This window comes from Nicotiana tomentosiformis, chromosome 4, assembly GCF_000390325.3.
Source record: "Nicotiana tomentosiformis chromosome 4, ASM39032v3, whole genome shotgun sequence".
Lineage (NCBI taxonomy): Eukaryota > Viridiplantae > Streptophyta > Magnoliopsida > Solanales > Solanaceae > Nicotiana > Nicotiana tomentosiformis.
Window position 1 is genome coordinate 7,827,388 of NC_090815.1, and position 17,940 is coordinate 7,845,327.

Consider the following 17,940-nt stretch of genomic DNA (forward strand, 5'->3'; position numbering starts at 1 on the left):
CTCCATCCCTTGCATGAGGCTAAGCACCGCCTTTCCTTGCATGAGGCTAAGCACTGTCTCTATCCCTCGCATGAGGCTAAACACTGCCTCCATACTGCATGAGGCTAAGCACTGCTTTTCTTTGTATGAGACTAAGTACTGTCTCCATCCCTCGCATGAGGCTAAGCACTGCCTTCATACTGCATAAGGCTAAGCACTGTCTCCATACTGTATCGGACTAAGCACTACCCTCATATCACACAAGACTAAGCCTTGTCTTGTCTCGTTCTCGCATATGACTAAGTATTACCTATTTTCTCTATCAAACGATCAATATCACCGCACCTTTGCATTTCATGGGCTGAAACATCACCACATTGTCCGAAGGCGTCATAGTCTGAGGGCATCATCCTCATAGCCCGAAGACATCATGCCATGGCCGGAGGATCTTTCAAATTGCGTATCATTATTCAAAGGCATCATAGTCCAGAGGCCCATCCTCATGGCCTGCAAATCCCTTATCATACGCTTCATGGCCAGGATGTCATAGTCTAAGGATATCATCCTCATCGTCCAAAGACAAATCTCATGGTCTGAAGGAAATTTGCATCATGTTTAAATTTTTGCAATAACCCATATATATTTACGTGCATGTGTTTTAAGTTTTGCAGGTAAATCGGGAGGTAACCGTTCTACAAACATAAGCAACTCTCGCTCCGGTTTCCGTTCACGACGTTCACATCCTTCGATCACCTCAAACGTAACCAATGTCATCAATTGATTATCCTTTGTTTTATAACCGTTCAAATATTTGCCTTATACATCCGTAATGATCAAATACGCATTCATAGCTCCACCTGATATCATCTGTTACTTACGACACTATCCTACCTAAAAGATCCTTTTTTGAAACATACGACCACTATTATAACAACTCAATCGGTTTCGTTCGCCGTTAGATCTAGAACTACACACGGCCCGATTCCCGTAACCAAGGATATGTAAGAAACTCAAGAACCAGGGTTCGACCCCCACTATTTTCAAAACACATAATTCCTCACTAACTTCGGACCAAATTGGTCATCATTTTTCTTTACCCGACAATTCGTTTATCATTCCCGGGTAAAGAGGGACAACTGTTGATACCCAATTTTGCCCTCATATTTTTTTAAATAGTACATATACTCTCAAAATATCATTTTGCATTATTACTTAATTTACAAGAGTTATAAAAGTATTTTCTATAATTTTCATAATTTTTAAAGCTTTAGAATTGATTTTCTTGCATTTAAATTACTTGAATATTTATTAACTACCCTTTAAATTATTTTGTGATGACTTAATCATTGAAATTTATTATTTACATCTACATATATATTTTATAATATTTTACTTCATTTCATATAATCATCTTTGCATTTTGATCCACTTATATAATTTTGCAATAATAGCCTATATTCCATGCATAATTATATTTATTACATTATTCATGCTAAAATAGCATTTTTTATAAATTTTAAGTTAATATTTTCAATCATTTTATTGCACAAGTAATATTTTATTATCTATTAATTATTTTTTTAAATAATTTTTGTGTATTTAATTATTAGCCCAATATAGGGCCCATTTTCGGACCAAACCTTAATCCCATTTTCCCCTATCAGCCGCTCTCAATACCTCTCAATCCCTTTCCTCTTCTGAGAAACCCTAGCGGCCGCCTCTTGATTTCTCTCCGATTGCAACATAAAAATGGAATCAATCCATGATTTACTTGCCTATTTTGTGATACTTTGCTATTGTATATGCATCTGCGGTGTTACTTAGTTCTTGCTCTATTTTTGGCAAGAATTCCTTTCATGAGAAGGCTTAATTGACTCCGATTTTGTGAAGATCTGGCGATATTTCATCTATATATACCCTCCAATGAACGATTCTCGCATTTCCAACGAGATTCATGGCCATTGGACTCAACTAAGGTTTGAAATTTCGATTTTCCCTTTATCGGTTCTATTACTGATTGCATGAGATATTTTTTCCTTATTTTGTGATTGATTAATTGTTTTCTATGTTTGATTGTTCGATTTTCACTACTATATAAACCCCTCCCTAATCCCCTTTAACGAGGCGGAAGAACTATTCTCTCATACTCTCACTCACTCGATATTATTTTGAATCTATTGTTCTTGGCCGGCTGAAAGCCAAGGCCACCGGAATTCGATTGCTTAACGTCTCTCAGTGTGAGTACTGCCCAGGGTTCATCTGAGACCCTTGGGAACTCTAACGCACTGAGAATTTTAGGGTTTCTGCCGTTCTCTCTTTGCTATTGATAAGCAAGCTGTTACTAGCATTTAGTTTTCTACCTTATTTGCTCTTAAGTTCTGCAAATTGGTAAGTACTGAGACTCTCGCAATTTCAATTTTCTTGTGTTCATGCTTTGTATACTTATGTCATTTAGGCCTTTGTGAATCAATATGCTATTGTTCGCCTCTATTGGTATTCTTGTTTTCCTTTGGAATTAATTCCGTGCCTCTGTGTTTTTCTAGCATCTGAACTTGTTTGAACTTTAAGCTTCGATGCATGCCTATTATATGTGTGCAACTTTAATAATTCGGACTATTCTGATTACCTATTATTTGTTATGAGATCCTTCTCATACCTTGCCTTGGGTTCTCATACTGAAACTCTTAGGGGATCATCTCCTTGCTTGAATGAATTCTTTTTTGCTGAGTCTTTTATGTTTAATCAAGTGTTTCTTTAAAAACTAACCATGACCATGCGAATCCCATGTTACAATATTGTCTTAATGTCCAACTGAACATGTTTTTCTGCTATTTGCAATTTTAATGATTGTACTCCTCGACTTGTTAATCATGTATCCTTTAGCACTGCCTAAAATCTCTAAGGTAGATTTCAACGTTTAGCTTCTTCTCTTATGTATAGTCAACTAGCATGAATCCTGGTGTTTGTTTTTCCTATTAGCCTAGAATTGATGTATGCTTTTACTCTTTTACCTAACATGAGCTTTTAGGGTCTTTGTGCTATGATCTATGCTCAGTATGTTAAGCCTCATGATTCAATTAAGTGATATGTCTGCCAAACTATGCCCACTAGTATATTGTTATGCCGTCACATTCTCATTAGGTTCTCATATCAAAGCCTCCATGTTAAGGCTGTACTTCACTTGCTCTTGTCTATAACACTGCTAGATTCTCATGTTCAAACCCATGACTAAGGCTTTTGAGATAATTCTGGACCATGCTTTTCTTGAAACTTTATTTGAGATAGTCTACTATCCTACTATAGTTAATATTGTTGCTCTTAATCTCAGTTCTAGAATGACAAGCATAAACTTGCCTTATATGTGTCTTGTATTCCTTCCAATTTAGCATGATCTTATTTATATATCTTGACTAGAGCTGCTACTAGTTACATTTTTAAGAACTGAGTGTTTAAGTTGTTCAATTAATTCTATGAGTCGTGTTACTCGTTTGGTCAAATTTGGCATCCATTTGGGTAAATAAATTATTTGTTGGACCTGGGAGGGGGCCATATATATATTGTTGGACTTGGTCACAGGATTCAGGGGCACTCTAGTTGTGTGCTTGTGAGCCTGTGGTTTGGGCCTGCTGCTTGGTCCGGGAGTGAGGCTGTTGAAGGCCTGGGATATCCCTGGGTTACTTTGTATTGGGCTTGTGATTTCCTTAACGGGCTTGTACTTGTTTCAGTCTATAGTTTGTCATCTTTAAGTATGTATTATTTCATTCTGGGCCTGTAATAATTTGTAAACAGACGATGGGGAGATTAGTGAAAAAAGGGGTTAGGGGTATCCTAATTCTTGCATAAACGGGTAAAAACATGCCTATAGGATCTACTTGCTTTGCTTGTTATGTTGATTCGATATGATTTATTTCTGTGCACACATAGAAAATTATGCCTATAGGAATCACACACACACTTCACTTAACTTATCAAAATATGTTGGCTCAAGTAATTGCCACACTTGTTTCCAGGTGTACTACTAAACTCTTTAGATAGTATGCCTATAAGATATAATAACACATGTTTTGCTAATGTCCATCAAGATACCATGTCTATAGGGTTTCAATTAATCAACCAATCAACTACTTCTATTACTCTTGGTACACTGCTCCTTTAGATATCATGACTATATGATCTTAATCAATTACTTTGTTACTTAGTCGCATTGCCACACTTAGACAACCTGCCTACGGGGATAAAGTATATAAAATCAATTTTAATTGTTAACTACAAGAAATCCTGCCTATAGGACAGTGTCACCTACCTAAGAAATATATATGTAAAATTAGCACTAGTAATTCAGAATTTTGGGATGTTTCACTGCCTCATTACATAGATAACTAGAAATCATGCCTATAGGTTTGTAATGCCTTCAATCTGAAAATATGCTAGCCTAAAGTTGCAACGCTGCTTGTATGATACTGAAATCCAGAATCACCTAGAAACCATACCTATAGGACTTTAAGTCTTGATCCTAAAAACTGTCTATTGCTGAATCTGCCCACGTGCAATTTGCTGTTTATGTGTGGAGATTAACTTGAACCCTTTCTTGCATTTATGTGTAGTCCTATCTGTTTTGAATATCGCCTAGTTTTATCATTTTGAGCAATCTAAGCTGAGTCTAGAACCGCTTAATAGTAGGTCTAAAGCCTCTTGGACCATAAGTATGAAACGGGTAGTGCACACATAGGGTACGATTTAGAAATTGAATTAGAGCGCCTTTAAGTAACAACCTCAATATAGTAACTGGGTAGCAAGAGATGATAGTCTGTGCCCGCTAAATAATATGAGCAACCCCTACCTTATGTGAGTTGTGAAATATTATTTATGTTACACAGGGTGATCCTTTAGGCTAAATAACTTAGGACCCCACTTTCTTTATGTACTTGTTATTTACACTTAGTCATTTAACATAGATCGACGTAATTATATCCTCGTAGTCATTAAGATTTGTACCGATTCTCATGTGTTATAATAAGATTCTTCTACTTCTGAATTTCTCTTTATTTACTTGATCACCTAGACTTGTTACATAATCCACATAGTTTAAAGTTCGACTAGGACCCATAGTTGTGGACCTCGAAGAGTGCCTAACACCTTCTATTCGAGGTAATTTGAGCCCTTACCCGATCTTTGGTGGCGTTGACTAGTCAAACAGAGTTATTCACAAATAAGTGCCCTAACGCACCTTGAAATCGTTAGGTGGAGACTCTTCTCTTTTAATACCTCCTTTAAAATAGTTGTCACACGTCGAAACCCGCTTTCGCGAGAAAATGGGACGCGACAGCATCGCGACTCCGCTGAGGAGATACTTAGGCTCTTACCATAACGAACTTGACTTATGTTAATTACTTTCTTTATTTTTTCTTCATTTGTTTTAAACTGCTATGACATGCATATCCCTTCCCTTATTCTTCTTTATTTGTTATGACATGTATGACCTCTCTCCATCTACTTCATCTTGTTAAAAACTACTATATTATGGCTCTTCCATCCCTATTTCCCTACCTGCTTCATTACATTCTCGCATATTTTCATGATCTAAACTAACTTCTCTTTTGTCTTTCTTTCTTTTCTCTTCTTTTCATATTCACCTTTGTTATTTTATATACTGCTTTTACGTACTTTTATCATCCAAATACTTGGAAATGTGTTATTATTTTTGCATAAAGCATGCTCCATATCATACTCCACTTGTGCCAATTATTAATATAGTGACGCTTGATGAGTGTCCGCGCTTTCCTGAAATTACCCTTTTTAAATCGGAAAGGCTTATTTGCAGTAGACTAGTCGATCAACGGTGCGGTCGACGGTCCCGTGCCTTTTTCTCCCAAGTTGCCCACTTAGGAGTACCGGTCTAGACCCCTCTAGAAACCCCACTCCAATTTGAAATGCATCATGCTAAACCTAGTACGGGTTGAAGCGTTATTAACGCAACAACCCACTTAGATAAACCTTGTCCAAAGTCCAACAAGATTTCCATAATTCCAAAGGACACTATCATATTATGTGCATTACTTGAAGAAAATGTGCCAACATGTTGATCATTATTGCGTAAGTAGTCGAATCTGGAGGGGGAAAGGGCTAACTCTTATTTGTTTGTAGAAAATGAAGCACAAAATCCCCAGGTTCGGTATGGTCCAGAATATCACGCCTTTGCTATTTGACTGGTGGAAAGACCTTGCGCCTTGTGACAAGAATCATGTGAGGAGATTACTTGGTGATCTGCCATCTTTGCTGAATATTCAACCAAATAGGGAATTGATCCAGGCCGCTACCATATTTTGGGATGAGAAATGAGTTATTTTTTGTTTCGGCAATATAGAATTGACTACTCTCCTAGAAAAAATAGGGGTTTTTGCCAAGTTACTATGGGATAGTCCGGGACTGCTAGTACCAGAGAATCGCACTCCCCGCAGGTTTTTGAAAATGTTGGTTTTTAAGAAGATTGATGAACTGCTCTATCTGAAGAAATCATACAATGCTCTCAGCACACGTAAGCTAATGTACGCTGGTTGTGGATGCCATGGGGAAAGGCCGAGGTCGCGGACGAGGAAGGCCAAATAAATCACCTATTATTGCTTTCTGAAGCTCAGTAAGCTCTAGCTCTCAGCCTAGGAAGTCAATTCCACCCCAATAAAAGGAGAGGATACCACCGGAGCACCAATTGACAGAGATGGTTACGAGTGAAGAAAGATCATCTTCAATTGATATTGGAGTGAGCAGGAAATTGAAGCTTAATGCAGATGAGACAATAAGCCAAACTGACAGTGCTTGTGCAATTAGATATGGAGAGAAAGCCAATGGATCAGTAGCCATGGCTAACCCTAAACAGAGTAGTGATGACAATAACTTAGCAAAGAAAGGAGAAAATACAAAGGAACAGAGCAATGATAGAAATGAGACCATAGATCCAAAAATTGGTACTGAAAGCCCTAAGGAGTAGACTAATCCTACAAGCAGAACTGAAGTCATTGTACCAAACATTGATGCTGCACCAATTCTAGCAGTAATCCCCACGCATAGCAGAGATGGGCCAAAAACCCGGGTGAATTTGTTTCAGTAGAATCGAGAAGCTACACACGATATGACACTTCGATACATACCTTCATAAATTGTTGATGGACAACCAGTTGTGCAACTAGAACTCCAAGATGTGGCGGAAGAAGAGGAGAAATGGAGTGCAACGATGATTGCATATATAATTGGGGACAATCCTGGTTATAATGCAATGAAAAGGTATATTGCGCGACACTGGCTAGATATTACTGATCCTGAACTGTTCTTGCATGATGAAGGCTATTATGTGATTAAGTTCCAATCGATGGTGGATAGTCATAAAGTGTTCTATGAGGGGCCACACACCACTAACAATAGACTAATAATTCTAAAGCCTTGGACACCTGATTTTGATTTAAGCCACGAATTTCTAGCTGAGATCCCTCTATAAGTTATATTACCTAAACTACCTATGAGTTGTTGGGGTAATGAATCTTTAAGTAAGATCGCCAGTGAAATTGGAAAACCTTTGTTTTTAGATGAATGTACTACTGAGCAAATAAGAATCTCCTATGAGAGGATGCTGATAGAAGTTAATGTAACAAAGACCCTGCCGACAGAGATAGCTATTATGGATCCTAGAGGCAGAAAATTTTAACGGCAGTTGGTGTATGAGTAGAAGCCTAATTATTGTGACAAATGCCAGAAGATTGGGCACATATGTCCTACTCAACAAGGACCTAAGATGCAACAGAATGAGCAGCCAAAACGAAGAAGAGAACAAAAGAAAGTAACATATGAATGGAGAACTAAAGCACCAGTGGGGGTTGAAACTACCAATAAAGTGAATCAGCCACAAACTCCTACAACATAACAACAGGAACAAGTTAGCTTAGTTGTGGTGACTAAGGAAGCTAACTTGTCACAGGAGACTAGAAAGATTCAAGAGATTGCTGAAAATGAGGCTACAAGAATGAGGCCAACAGGTAAAGGCAAAGAGGTTGAAAGTCCAATGATGAACTTAGAAAATTTTTCTTTACTGACATCTCTTAGTTATAGGAATAGTCTCCATAAAGGGTCCATGAGTACCAGTGTGAGCTCCTCTCTACCTCATGACAGAGGTGGGGGCACTCACAAGACTCTATGACTTGGCTAATATGGAATTTTAGGGGCATTAATAAATAGTACAAGCAGAAAGAGCTGAAGAAATATCTCATAGCTAGAAACATAAAGCTTGCTGGTATCATAGAAACTCGAGTTAAGGAACATAATATGAAGAAAGTGTGCCCCATATTGCCCCTGACTGGAAAATTTTATACAATTACACATGTGCAACCAATACGAGAATTTGGATAATATAGGATCCGTGTTATTATAAAGTTACTCTAATAAGAATAGAAGCACAAACTGCTCATTGCCTAGTTAATGGAATCAGAGGAGATCAAGAATGTCTACTTACTATGGTCTATGGATTCAACACTATTGAGCAGAGGAAATAATTGTGGGATAATCTTATGGAGATCGGCCATGGGGTCAACAAACCATGGGTCCTTGGAGGAGATTTCAAATATGTGTTGCAGCTTCAAGACAGGATCAATGGGAATCCAGTAAACCTTGCTGAGATTCATGATTTCACAAAATGTGTACAAGAATTAGGTATTAATGAATTGGCATGCGAAGGTGATTACTACACTTGGTCTAACAAACAAGATGGAATGGACAGACTCTGGAGTAGAATCAATAGAATGTTTGGCAATTATGAATGGATGATGCAGTGGGGACACATCACTACTGTGTATGATGTTACTTTCATATCTGATCATAACCCTATGAGCTTGAAATTCACAGTAGACCAAGGCAACAGGAGAATTCCTTCTAAGTTCTTCAATATATGGGTTGATCATGAAAACTTTCTCAGTATTGTACAGCAAGTGCGGAGTCAAAGAGTATACAGGTGCTGTCACACCTCTTTTTTGCCACACAACCCTAACCTATTACGAGGCTGAGTTAGAAGAGTTTTTTCAATTGAAGTGACGTTTTGAAAAGGGATTGTTTATTTGGAGTCGCCACTTGGAATTGAGTTTTGATGTTCCAAGTCACCTTTTATCTTGAATCCCTTATCAAAAGGAAGGTTTGACTCCTAATTTATGGTCTACGAAAATAGAAGACCGAGTAAGAAATTCTGTTGACCGAGGAGAAGGTGTAAGGCACCCCTCGAGTCCTGTGGTTCTAGCACGGTCGCTTTATTGACTAAATGTAAGACTTAAATCAATTTTTGACTATTCTTGTAATTTATTGGTTGTGGTTTGCCTACTACCGCTTAATTAATTATTGTATTTTATTAATTGTTTGGACCCTGATGCAATACATACACAAGGTATTTTTTTGAAGTTGGATATTAAACCAAGGTACGGAACATACATATGGTTAAAACATAATTATTTTGAATTTAAAGGTATCAAGACGCGGGAATGCGCACATGATCCTTTTATTACTTAAACATATCAATCCAAAGTTCGGGTATGAACACATGGGCTAATATTTAAAGTACATATAAATTTTTTCTAGAGTTTTAGAGTATCTCAATTATTTTGTCTCTTTTAGATTCGAGATATTTAATTATATATTTTAATATTATTTTATTACTTATTGCAACGAACCTTGAATTAGTTCATGGCTCATTTCGCTCCCTCACAATTATTTTATTTCTTATAACGAGCTTTGAATTAATTCGCAACCCTTATCTCTCATTTATAATTATATATTTTTTAAAGCCTTGAAATGTGTCTAGGCTCAATGAATTGTATTCTCCCGCAAACCCACTCTATTTGCATCATTATCAACAAACTAAAAGAATGCATGTCTAGAAACTCCAAATCAGAATCCGAACATGCTAAAATAAAAGAATATTTAAAATAATAAATCAAATCACAAATAGAACCAAATATAGATATTCACTATTAATCACAATAAATGAAAGATCAACATAAAACTAAGAAAAAAAAAATAATCAATGGAAATGTCACCCACTTCTCTCGTGAGTTTTATAACACTGAAAAAAACATATTCCAAACAACACATAAAAGCAGGATTAAAATAAAATCTAAATCCAAAACATGATACAAGGATCTTACATAAATGTTTGAAGGGAAGTAAAACTTTCTTTTGAATGATGATACAGTCGTAAATTAATAGCCATTAAAGAACTCATGGTCAACTTGACTTTAAGCTTCAGAAACTACTTATTAATGAATAACACAACATCATATATAATATTATGGATTAAATTATTCTTATTTATTTAGCATTAACGTCATTTTAACACCAAAAACAAAAACTAGGAAAGAATATAGTAGCCTCGAAACAGTGAATAGGACATGCTAAAGATTTAGAAAAATAATATTTTTAAACACACAACAAGGATTAAGAGAAAAATAAAAACTCAAATAATAAATAAAATATAAATTAGGGAAACACAACAACTTCATAATAGATCTTAATTCTTCTTAAATAGCTATCTACAGTTTATATTCCGACAAACACATTAAAATATATTAAGCAAAAGATTAGAAGAAAACCTGTAGAGCGAGGTTTCTTTAATAAGAATAAAAACTAGTACAAACTTTAGCTCCAAAAATTTCAAGTGAAAATGACAAGCAAATAAAGGAAATGGGATGTATGTGACGAGAACCAATGTCACCGAGAACAACCGAAACCAAGTAGTAACCAAACATCCACTCGTATCTCTCACTGTTTGAACTCCATATTTTTAAGCTTTTTCAAAGAAGATCAAGAAGTCAAATGTTTTCTAAACTCTTCATTTCAGATTTTATTTTTTCGGTCCCTCCCCCCTTTTTAAAGAAAATTTTGGTGGTTACCTTATAATGTGCAAAGGAGTTGGTTTACATGGGAATAAGTTGAAAAAATATATGAGGGTGTGTGCTAGACATGAGAGTGGGAGTCATGGGGTAAGTGTTTAGGTAATTAATAGGAGAAATCTTTTATATTTTTTATTTTGTTACTTTTTTGTTCTTCTCGTTAGTTGCCTTTTTTTTTAAATATATAACTTTTACTTTTTTTTAAATGAATAAAAGAGAAAGTAAAATGCATAGCTAAAAATATTAGTCAACTACTTTTATACTTAAATATTATATACATAAGAAAATTAAATATTTACACTATAGTTTAAATTATACTAAGAAAAATACTACTATAACTTACATTTAAAATTAGAAGAAATCAAATATATATATATATATATATATATATATATATATATTGTAAATTTTCTTCTATTTAAACATAGGAGCAAATCTTATACTCTAAGAATGTGAATATTTTTTGTAATTTTTAATTTAATTTTTCTTTTTCAAATAAAACCTATTAAGAGTAAGATAAAAGTTTAAAATATCAGGATTAGACCTAGAAAAATTATTTATACTAAAATAGTATAGAATCCGGGAGTGGTCAAAAATTAGGTATTCACAGGTGAAAAATGCAGGACATTTGGATGAAATTGTAGAAACTTAGACCATTTCTCAAGAAACTTAATATTGAAGAGTTTAAATTCATCAGACAGAAGATTGATACAGCAAGGAACGAGCTTCTCATAGTTCAAAAGAGCATCAATACTAATTGTACTGATGAGCTGACTGAGAAGGAGACAAATCTTATCCAAAGCCTAGAAAAATGGGATATGCTAGAAGGAGTCTTAAGACAAAAAGCTAGATCTAAATGGATAAAGTTAGGAGACTCGAATACAAGATAATTTTCAGCTGTGATAAAGGAAAGAGCTCACAAAAATCAGATTCAGGAACTACAATCAATTGCAGGATGTAGATTAATTGATCCAGAAGCTATAAAAGTGAAGAATGTTGAGTTCTATAAATCACTGATGGGGACTACTGCTCACTCAATACCTGCAATAGACAAGCTGGTTATGCAGAAGTGACCAAAGCTTTCACAACAACAGAGAATGGATTTGTGTAAAGATGTAACTGAGAAAGAGATTTATGAAGGACTATGCTCCATTGGAGAATATAAAGCACCAGGAATAGATGGATACAATGCATACTTTTTCAAGAAGGCTTGGCCTGCTATCAAAGAGGAAGTCTTAGAAGCTGTGGCAGATTTCTTTTCTACAAGCAGGATGTACAGAGCTATCAATTGCACTGCCATCACATTAGTGCCCAAGACTGCCAGACCTAAAAATGTAAAGGAGTTTTGACCAATTACCTGTTGTACTGTGCTATACAAGATCATCTCTAAAGTTCTTGCAGCTCGACTACAAGCTGTCATTCCCAGTATAATCAATGAAGCTCGGGCTAGATTCATTCCAGGGAGAAGAATTGCAGACAACATAATTCTAGCTCATGAACTAATGAAAGCCTACTCAAGAAAACATATCTCTCATCGGTGCATGATTAATATAGACCTTCAGAAAGTATATGATTCTGTGAAGTAGCCGTATATAAAGCAAGTCATGGAAGAGATGAGATTCCCTCAGTTATTTACCTCATGGATAATGGAGTGTATTCAAACTGTCAACTCTTCCATCATTGTCAATGGGGAGCCAACAATTCCCTTTAATGCTGCTAAAGGATTAAGACAAGGCGATCCAATGTCACCTTTCTTATTTGCGATTGTTATGGAGTGCCTGGGTAAAAATCTTAACTGTCTAAAGGAAGATAGAGAGTTCAAGCATCATCCTTGATGTGCCAAGCTGGGGATAACTCACCTTATCTTTGCTGATGATCTACTGCTATTTACCAGAGGTGATATCAATTCTATACAGGCAATACAACAAATTTTTTTTGCAATTCACCCAGGCATCTAGGCTGTAAGCAAACTTGACCAAAAGTGATGTCTACTTTGGTGGAGTTTCTACAGAGCATAAGAAGAAGATTCTGCAGCAATTAGGATTCACAGCTGGAGAATTACCCTTCAAGTACCTTAGAGTTTCACTATCAACAAAGAAACTCAGTATACTACAGTGGCAACCTCTTATTGACAAGATGATTGCAAGGATCACTTCTTGAACTACAAAGACATTGTCCTATGCAGGGAGGGTGCAGTTAGTGCAGAGTGTTTTGTTTAGAATCCAAGCTTTCTGGGCTCAGCTATTTGTGATACCTACCAAGGTGGTTAAATTGATTGAAGGAATATGCAGATCTTATATCTGGTCAGGTGGCAATATAATCATAAAAAAGCTTTGGTTGCATGGGATAGAATGTGTCTGCCCAAGGCCGGAGGAGGACTTAATATCACCAACCTAAGGATTTAGAATCGTACAGCAATAGCCAAAAATTGCTGGGATCTGGCACATAAGCAGGACAAATTGTGGATATGATGGATTCCCACCTACTATATCAAGGGGTAGAACTTCACCAATTGGACAACACCACAGCAAGCTTCTTGGATGGCCAGGAAAGTATTTGAGGCCAACGCAGTTCTAAAGAATCAACAGTATACGCAATCACTCAAGATAAGCTTAATCCGACAAATATACTTGACTCTGCTTGGTGATTACAGTCGAGTGGAATGGAAAAGCTTAGTGCTTAACAATGCTGCATGACCAAAAGCTAAATTCTCAATGTGGCTCATGATGCATGGAAAGCTATTAACTTATGATAGGTTGTATAAATAGGGACTTAATATGGATACTCAATGTGTGCTATGCCAAAGGCAAGAGGAAAATAGAGAACACTTATTTTGGAAGTGTGAATACACTAACAATGTTTGGACCAAACTACTTCAATGGATATTACTTCAATGTCCTAGAACCAGAGATTGACAGCAACATAACCAGTGGATCATCTCCTGTTCTAAAGGTAAATCTTAGCAGGCACAAGTGTTCAAAATAGTATTTGCAGAAGCTATGTATCAGATTTGGATTGAAAAGAACCTCAGAGTTTTTGAAAAAAGCAGCAGACAATGGCAAATTATTGTGAAGGAGGTTGCCTACATATGCAATGTACGTGTGCTTCCTGGAGCCAAAGCCTATCTACATAGTCTTCAATTTGTATAGGTTTTTTTAATAGGTAGATATTGGAACATAGTCGAAAATGGCTGTTTAGTATACTGTAGTCATTTAATGAGATAGCTAGCTGTGTGAGCTAAGCTATGGGAATGTAAATATTTCTTTGGTGATTAATAAAAATAAGTTAGTTACCAAAAAAAGAAGAAGAAGAAATCATACATCCCTTTTAAATTTCTTTACGAGCGTTATATGCATAGCAAGTCATATCGTCTCCATCATGATGAACTAGCCACTACTTCTTTGGGATGAGTGCATCGCCGGGTTTATATTTACATTGTCTGCTTCCTGGGGTTGTTGATCTTTTTAATGAAAGGGGAAAGAATTCATACCCGCTTAGCCATGGTCGCCAGGACCTTAATGGATGGTATTGAAGGACAAACTTATACTATCATCCCAATAATCTTAGCTGAGATGTACTGTGCTCTAGATCGGTGCAAGCATGGGTTTGGATACTTTGAGGGTTGCAATCTATTACTACAAGTCTGGCTGATGGAATACTTTCAGAGGGGTAAGTATCGTCAACAGCTTCTGCGAAGGCCACTAAATGGCTACATAGCCAACCATCACCCAAAGAAAATGACGTTTATTCCAGACAATTTTGCAAAGCCTGGAAATGTTGTAAGTTAGGTGTGTTTCTTCAGTAATCTGACAGACGAGCAAGGGCATTGGATGTTTGAATGGTTTTCTAGTAGTGAGTTCATCATCAGGTCAAAGGAGACTACTTATTTGGTACTGATCGGGCTGTGAGGTATCTACTCTTATGCTCCTATATGGGTAATGAGACAAGCTGGAAGAAAACAAGTCATACCTCGAGTCTCCAACATGGTCCAGTACAAGGCATAATTCAAGGGAGATGTCATCCCATTCAAGTTCGAAGCGCAACACATGTGAAATCAAAAGATCATTGTGGAAGGAGAAACTGTTGAGCTAGACAGGTATCACGCCGGTCATATGTACTACTATCTATCATGGCTGGAAGACGACGTAGCTGGGGATGTCAAACCAGGAGTCAACCTGAAGGATATGATTATAAATAAAGTGGCTGAGGCACAGGTGAAGTACAAGAGGCTACGCAAAAGGGTGTTCGAGTCCTAAGCTAAACATCTGGAGCAACACAAAGTGGACATGGATGCGATAAGGGAATGAAAGGAGATTGCCACTAAGTCAACAGAGGAATACCTAGAACAAAGATTGATGGAGCTAGAAGGGAAGATGATAAAGAGACTTTTGGATTGTCAAGGCATGGATGACGATGAAGGAAGAAAGCTGGCAAAAGCTTATTTATTGTTGGATATGCGCGATCTGGGAAACGTGATTAATGGAGTCAAGAGAACCAAGCATGGAGAAGGTCCTTCAGGGACCAAGTAGATTAGGAGATGATGTTCTTTACTTCTTTCTAGTTTAGATTAGGTTTCGATGTAATAAAGTTAAATGACATTAGTAACTTTATTTTATTATTGTCGATTTGGTAAAGATTGTTTTGGCTCATTTTCGCATTAATGAAATGAAGCAAACATTGACACCAATTTTCTCCAAGTCTATGTGTCGTTTAGGCCTACCTCAGGCACAATGAGGTCCCCAAATTAGGACGCAAATTATTGCATGACTTTGTGAAACATGTTTAAATATTGCGAACACTCTTTTATTTTACCTTACTAACTAGGTTACCTTTTGTTTTTCTTTATTTCTGATTATTCCCATCCCCAAAGGTTGGTTCGTGCATACTGGCATCATCAACATACCACACTAGATCCAGAGGTCATCCACCTCCTCTTCCACCTAGTGACCCAAAAGGCAAAAGCAAGGGCAAAGGGAAAATAGATAATTTAAGTGAAATCCGGAAAGACAATGTTGTTGTGGCGGAAAATGTTAAAACTTCGGATGGTAGAAGTACTACGGGGCAGAATGAGTTAGTCTTACATTTGGAGCAGAAAATCCTGGAACTATAGGGCGAGCTTGAGCAGGTCCGAAATTTGGCAAACCTTTCCCTTAATCTCAATGTTCCCGATGGCACTGGTGATCCGAAATTACATCTAAGAATATATTGCGACAAGCTTGCAGGAGTGGGTAAGAATGAACAAATCCACATGAATCTGTTGATGCGAAGCCTTACAGGAGACGCTTTGTCTTGGTATATCAGTCAAAACCCGAAGAAGTGGGCAAATTGGATAAGTATGGCATCAGACTTCATGGATAGATTCAGGTTCAATACAAAGAACGCGCCAGGTGTTTTCTACATTAAAAACCTCAAGAAGAAACTGACAGAAACCTTCCGTGAGTATGCTACTCATTAGAGATCAGAGGCCGCAAAGGTAAGTCTAGCACTTGAAGAAGAACAAATGAACAAGTTCTTTATTAGAGCTCAAGATCCGCAGTATTATAAAAGGTTGATGGTCATCGAGAATCACAAATTCTCGGACATCAAGCTAGGGGAAAGAATAGAAGAAGGAATCAAGAGTGGGATGGTAACTAATTTTGAGGCACTACAGGCCACGAATAAAGCTTTGCAATCAAGAGGTATTTCAAAGAAGAAAGAAGTGGGTGCCGTGATGGTAGCCCAAGGCCCTATGTCTCCCCTCACATACCAAACATCTCCTTCCACATATCAACCCTCACCCCCAAAATACCAATTCCCAGCTACCACCTACCATATATATAACACTCATCCTGCATATTACCATTCACCTCCACCCGCTTTCCAAAGCTACCCAAAGCCACATCCAAATTTCGACCGTAGGCCTCCTAGACAATATACCCCAATTGTTGAACCCATAGCCCAACTATATGAAAGACTGAAGGTCGCTGGTTAAGTCACTTCTATTCTTAATGTTGTTGTGGAAAATCCTTCCTGATGGATCAACCCTAACAAAACACGTTCTTATCATTCAAGCATGAATGGTCATACCATCGAGGAATGCCGCACATTGAAAGACAATATTGAGACACTGATTAGCACTATGGTTATACAAGCAAAGAAAGCTGCACCGAACGTCTGTAACAACCCTCTCCCAGATCACATAGGTGAGGGAGTGAATGTGATAGAAACTGACGAGGAATGGGATTAGGAAGGGTCCATTGGACTCATTCAAGAGGGAGACGCTCCTAAAACATCTCTGGTCACCCTCACGCCAGTTGTGGTACAAACCCAGACGCCATTTGAAGTTGAGATAGCTATACCTTTCACTGTAATGGTGGCTCCCACACTATCTTACGAGCCTAATACCGTCCTATGGGATTATGTTGCGGAAGCAAGAAGAAAAGGTAAAGTCAAAATGGAAGAAACAGGCGCCGCGCAAGGTATGACTAGAACTGGCATGGTTTAAACACCTGAGAATCTAGGAGGAACTAACAAGGAAGCTGCACCTAAACCACCTTCTCTTGAGACCGACATTGGCGATCTTTGGAGGTAGATACAAGTAAGAGAATACTCTGTTGTTGACCACCTAAAATAGATGCCTGCTCAGATATCCATCTTATTACTATTGCAAAACTCATACACGCACAAGAATGCTTTGATGAAGGTGTTAAATGAAGCTTATATACCCGCCGGCATCACTAGTGGAGAGATGGCTAACATGTTTGGATAGGTATTAGAGAGTCATAAAATCACTTTCCATGAAGATGAGTTACCACCAGAAGGACTTAGTCACAATAGGGCGTTGCACATCACAATGCAATTTGAGGACAAGTTCATTGCCACGGTCTTGATAGATGGAGGTTCGAGCCTGAACATATGCCCACTGACCACTCTAAAGAGATTAGGTAAGGGCATGCACGAGATGTGAATGGGAAGCATGAATGTGAAGGCCTTTGATGGATCTTAGAAAGCCACTATCGGGGAAATCAACCTTGATCTACAGATGGGTCCGACTTGGTTTGATGTT

The 17,940-nt window shown here is 37.4% G+C and overlaps 1 protein-coding gene across 1 annotated transcript; it reads left to right on the plus strand.

The window, feature by feature from the left end:
• Nucleotides 1–8,531: 8,531 nt before the first annotated feature.
• On the plus strand, nucleotides 8,532–11,968 carry LOC138909218 (uncharacterized). Its single transcript, XM_070200406.1, has 3 exons — nucleotides 8,532–8,971; nucleotides 11,593–11,725; nucleotides 11,825–11,968. Exons 1-3 carry the CDS (start codon nucleotides 8,532–8,534, stop codon nucleotides 11,966–11,968), a joined length of 717 nt encoding a protein of 238 aa, XP_070056507.1.
• Nucleotides 11,969–17,940: the final 5,972 nt, after the last annotated feature.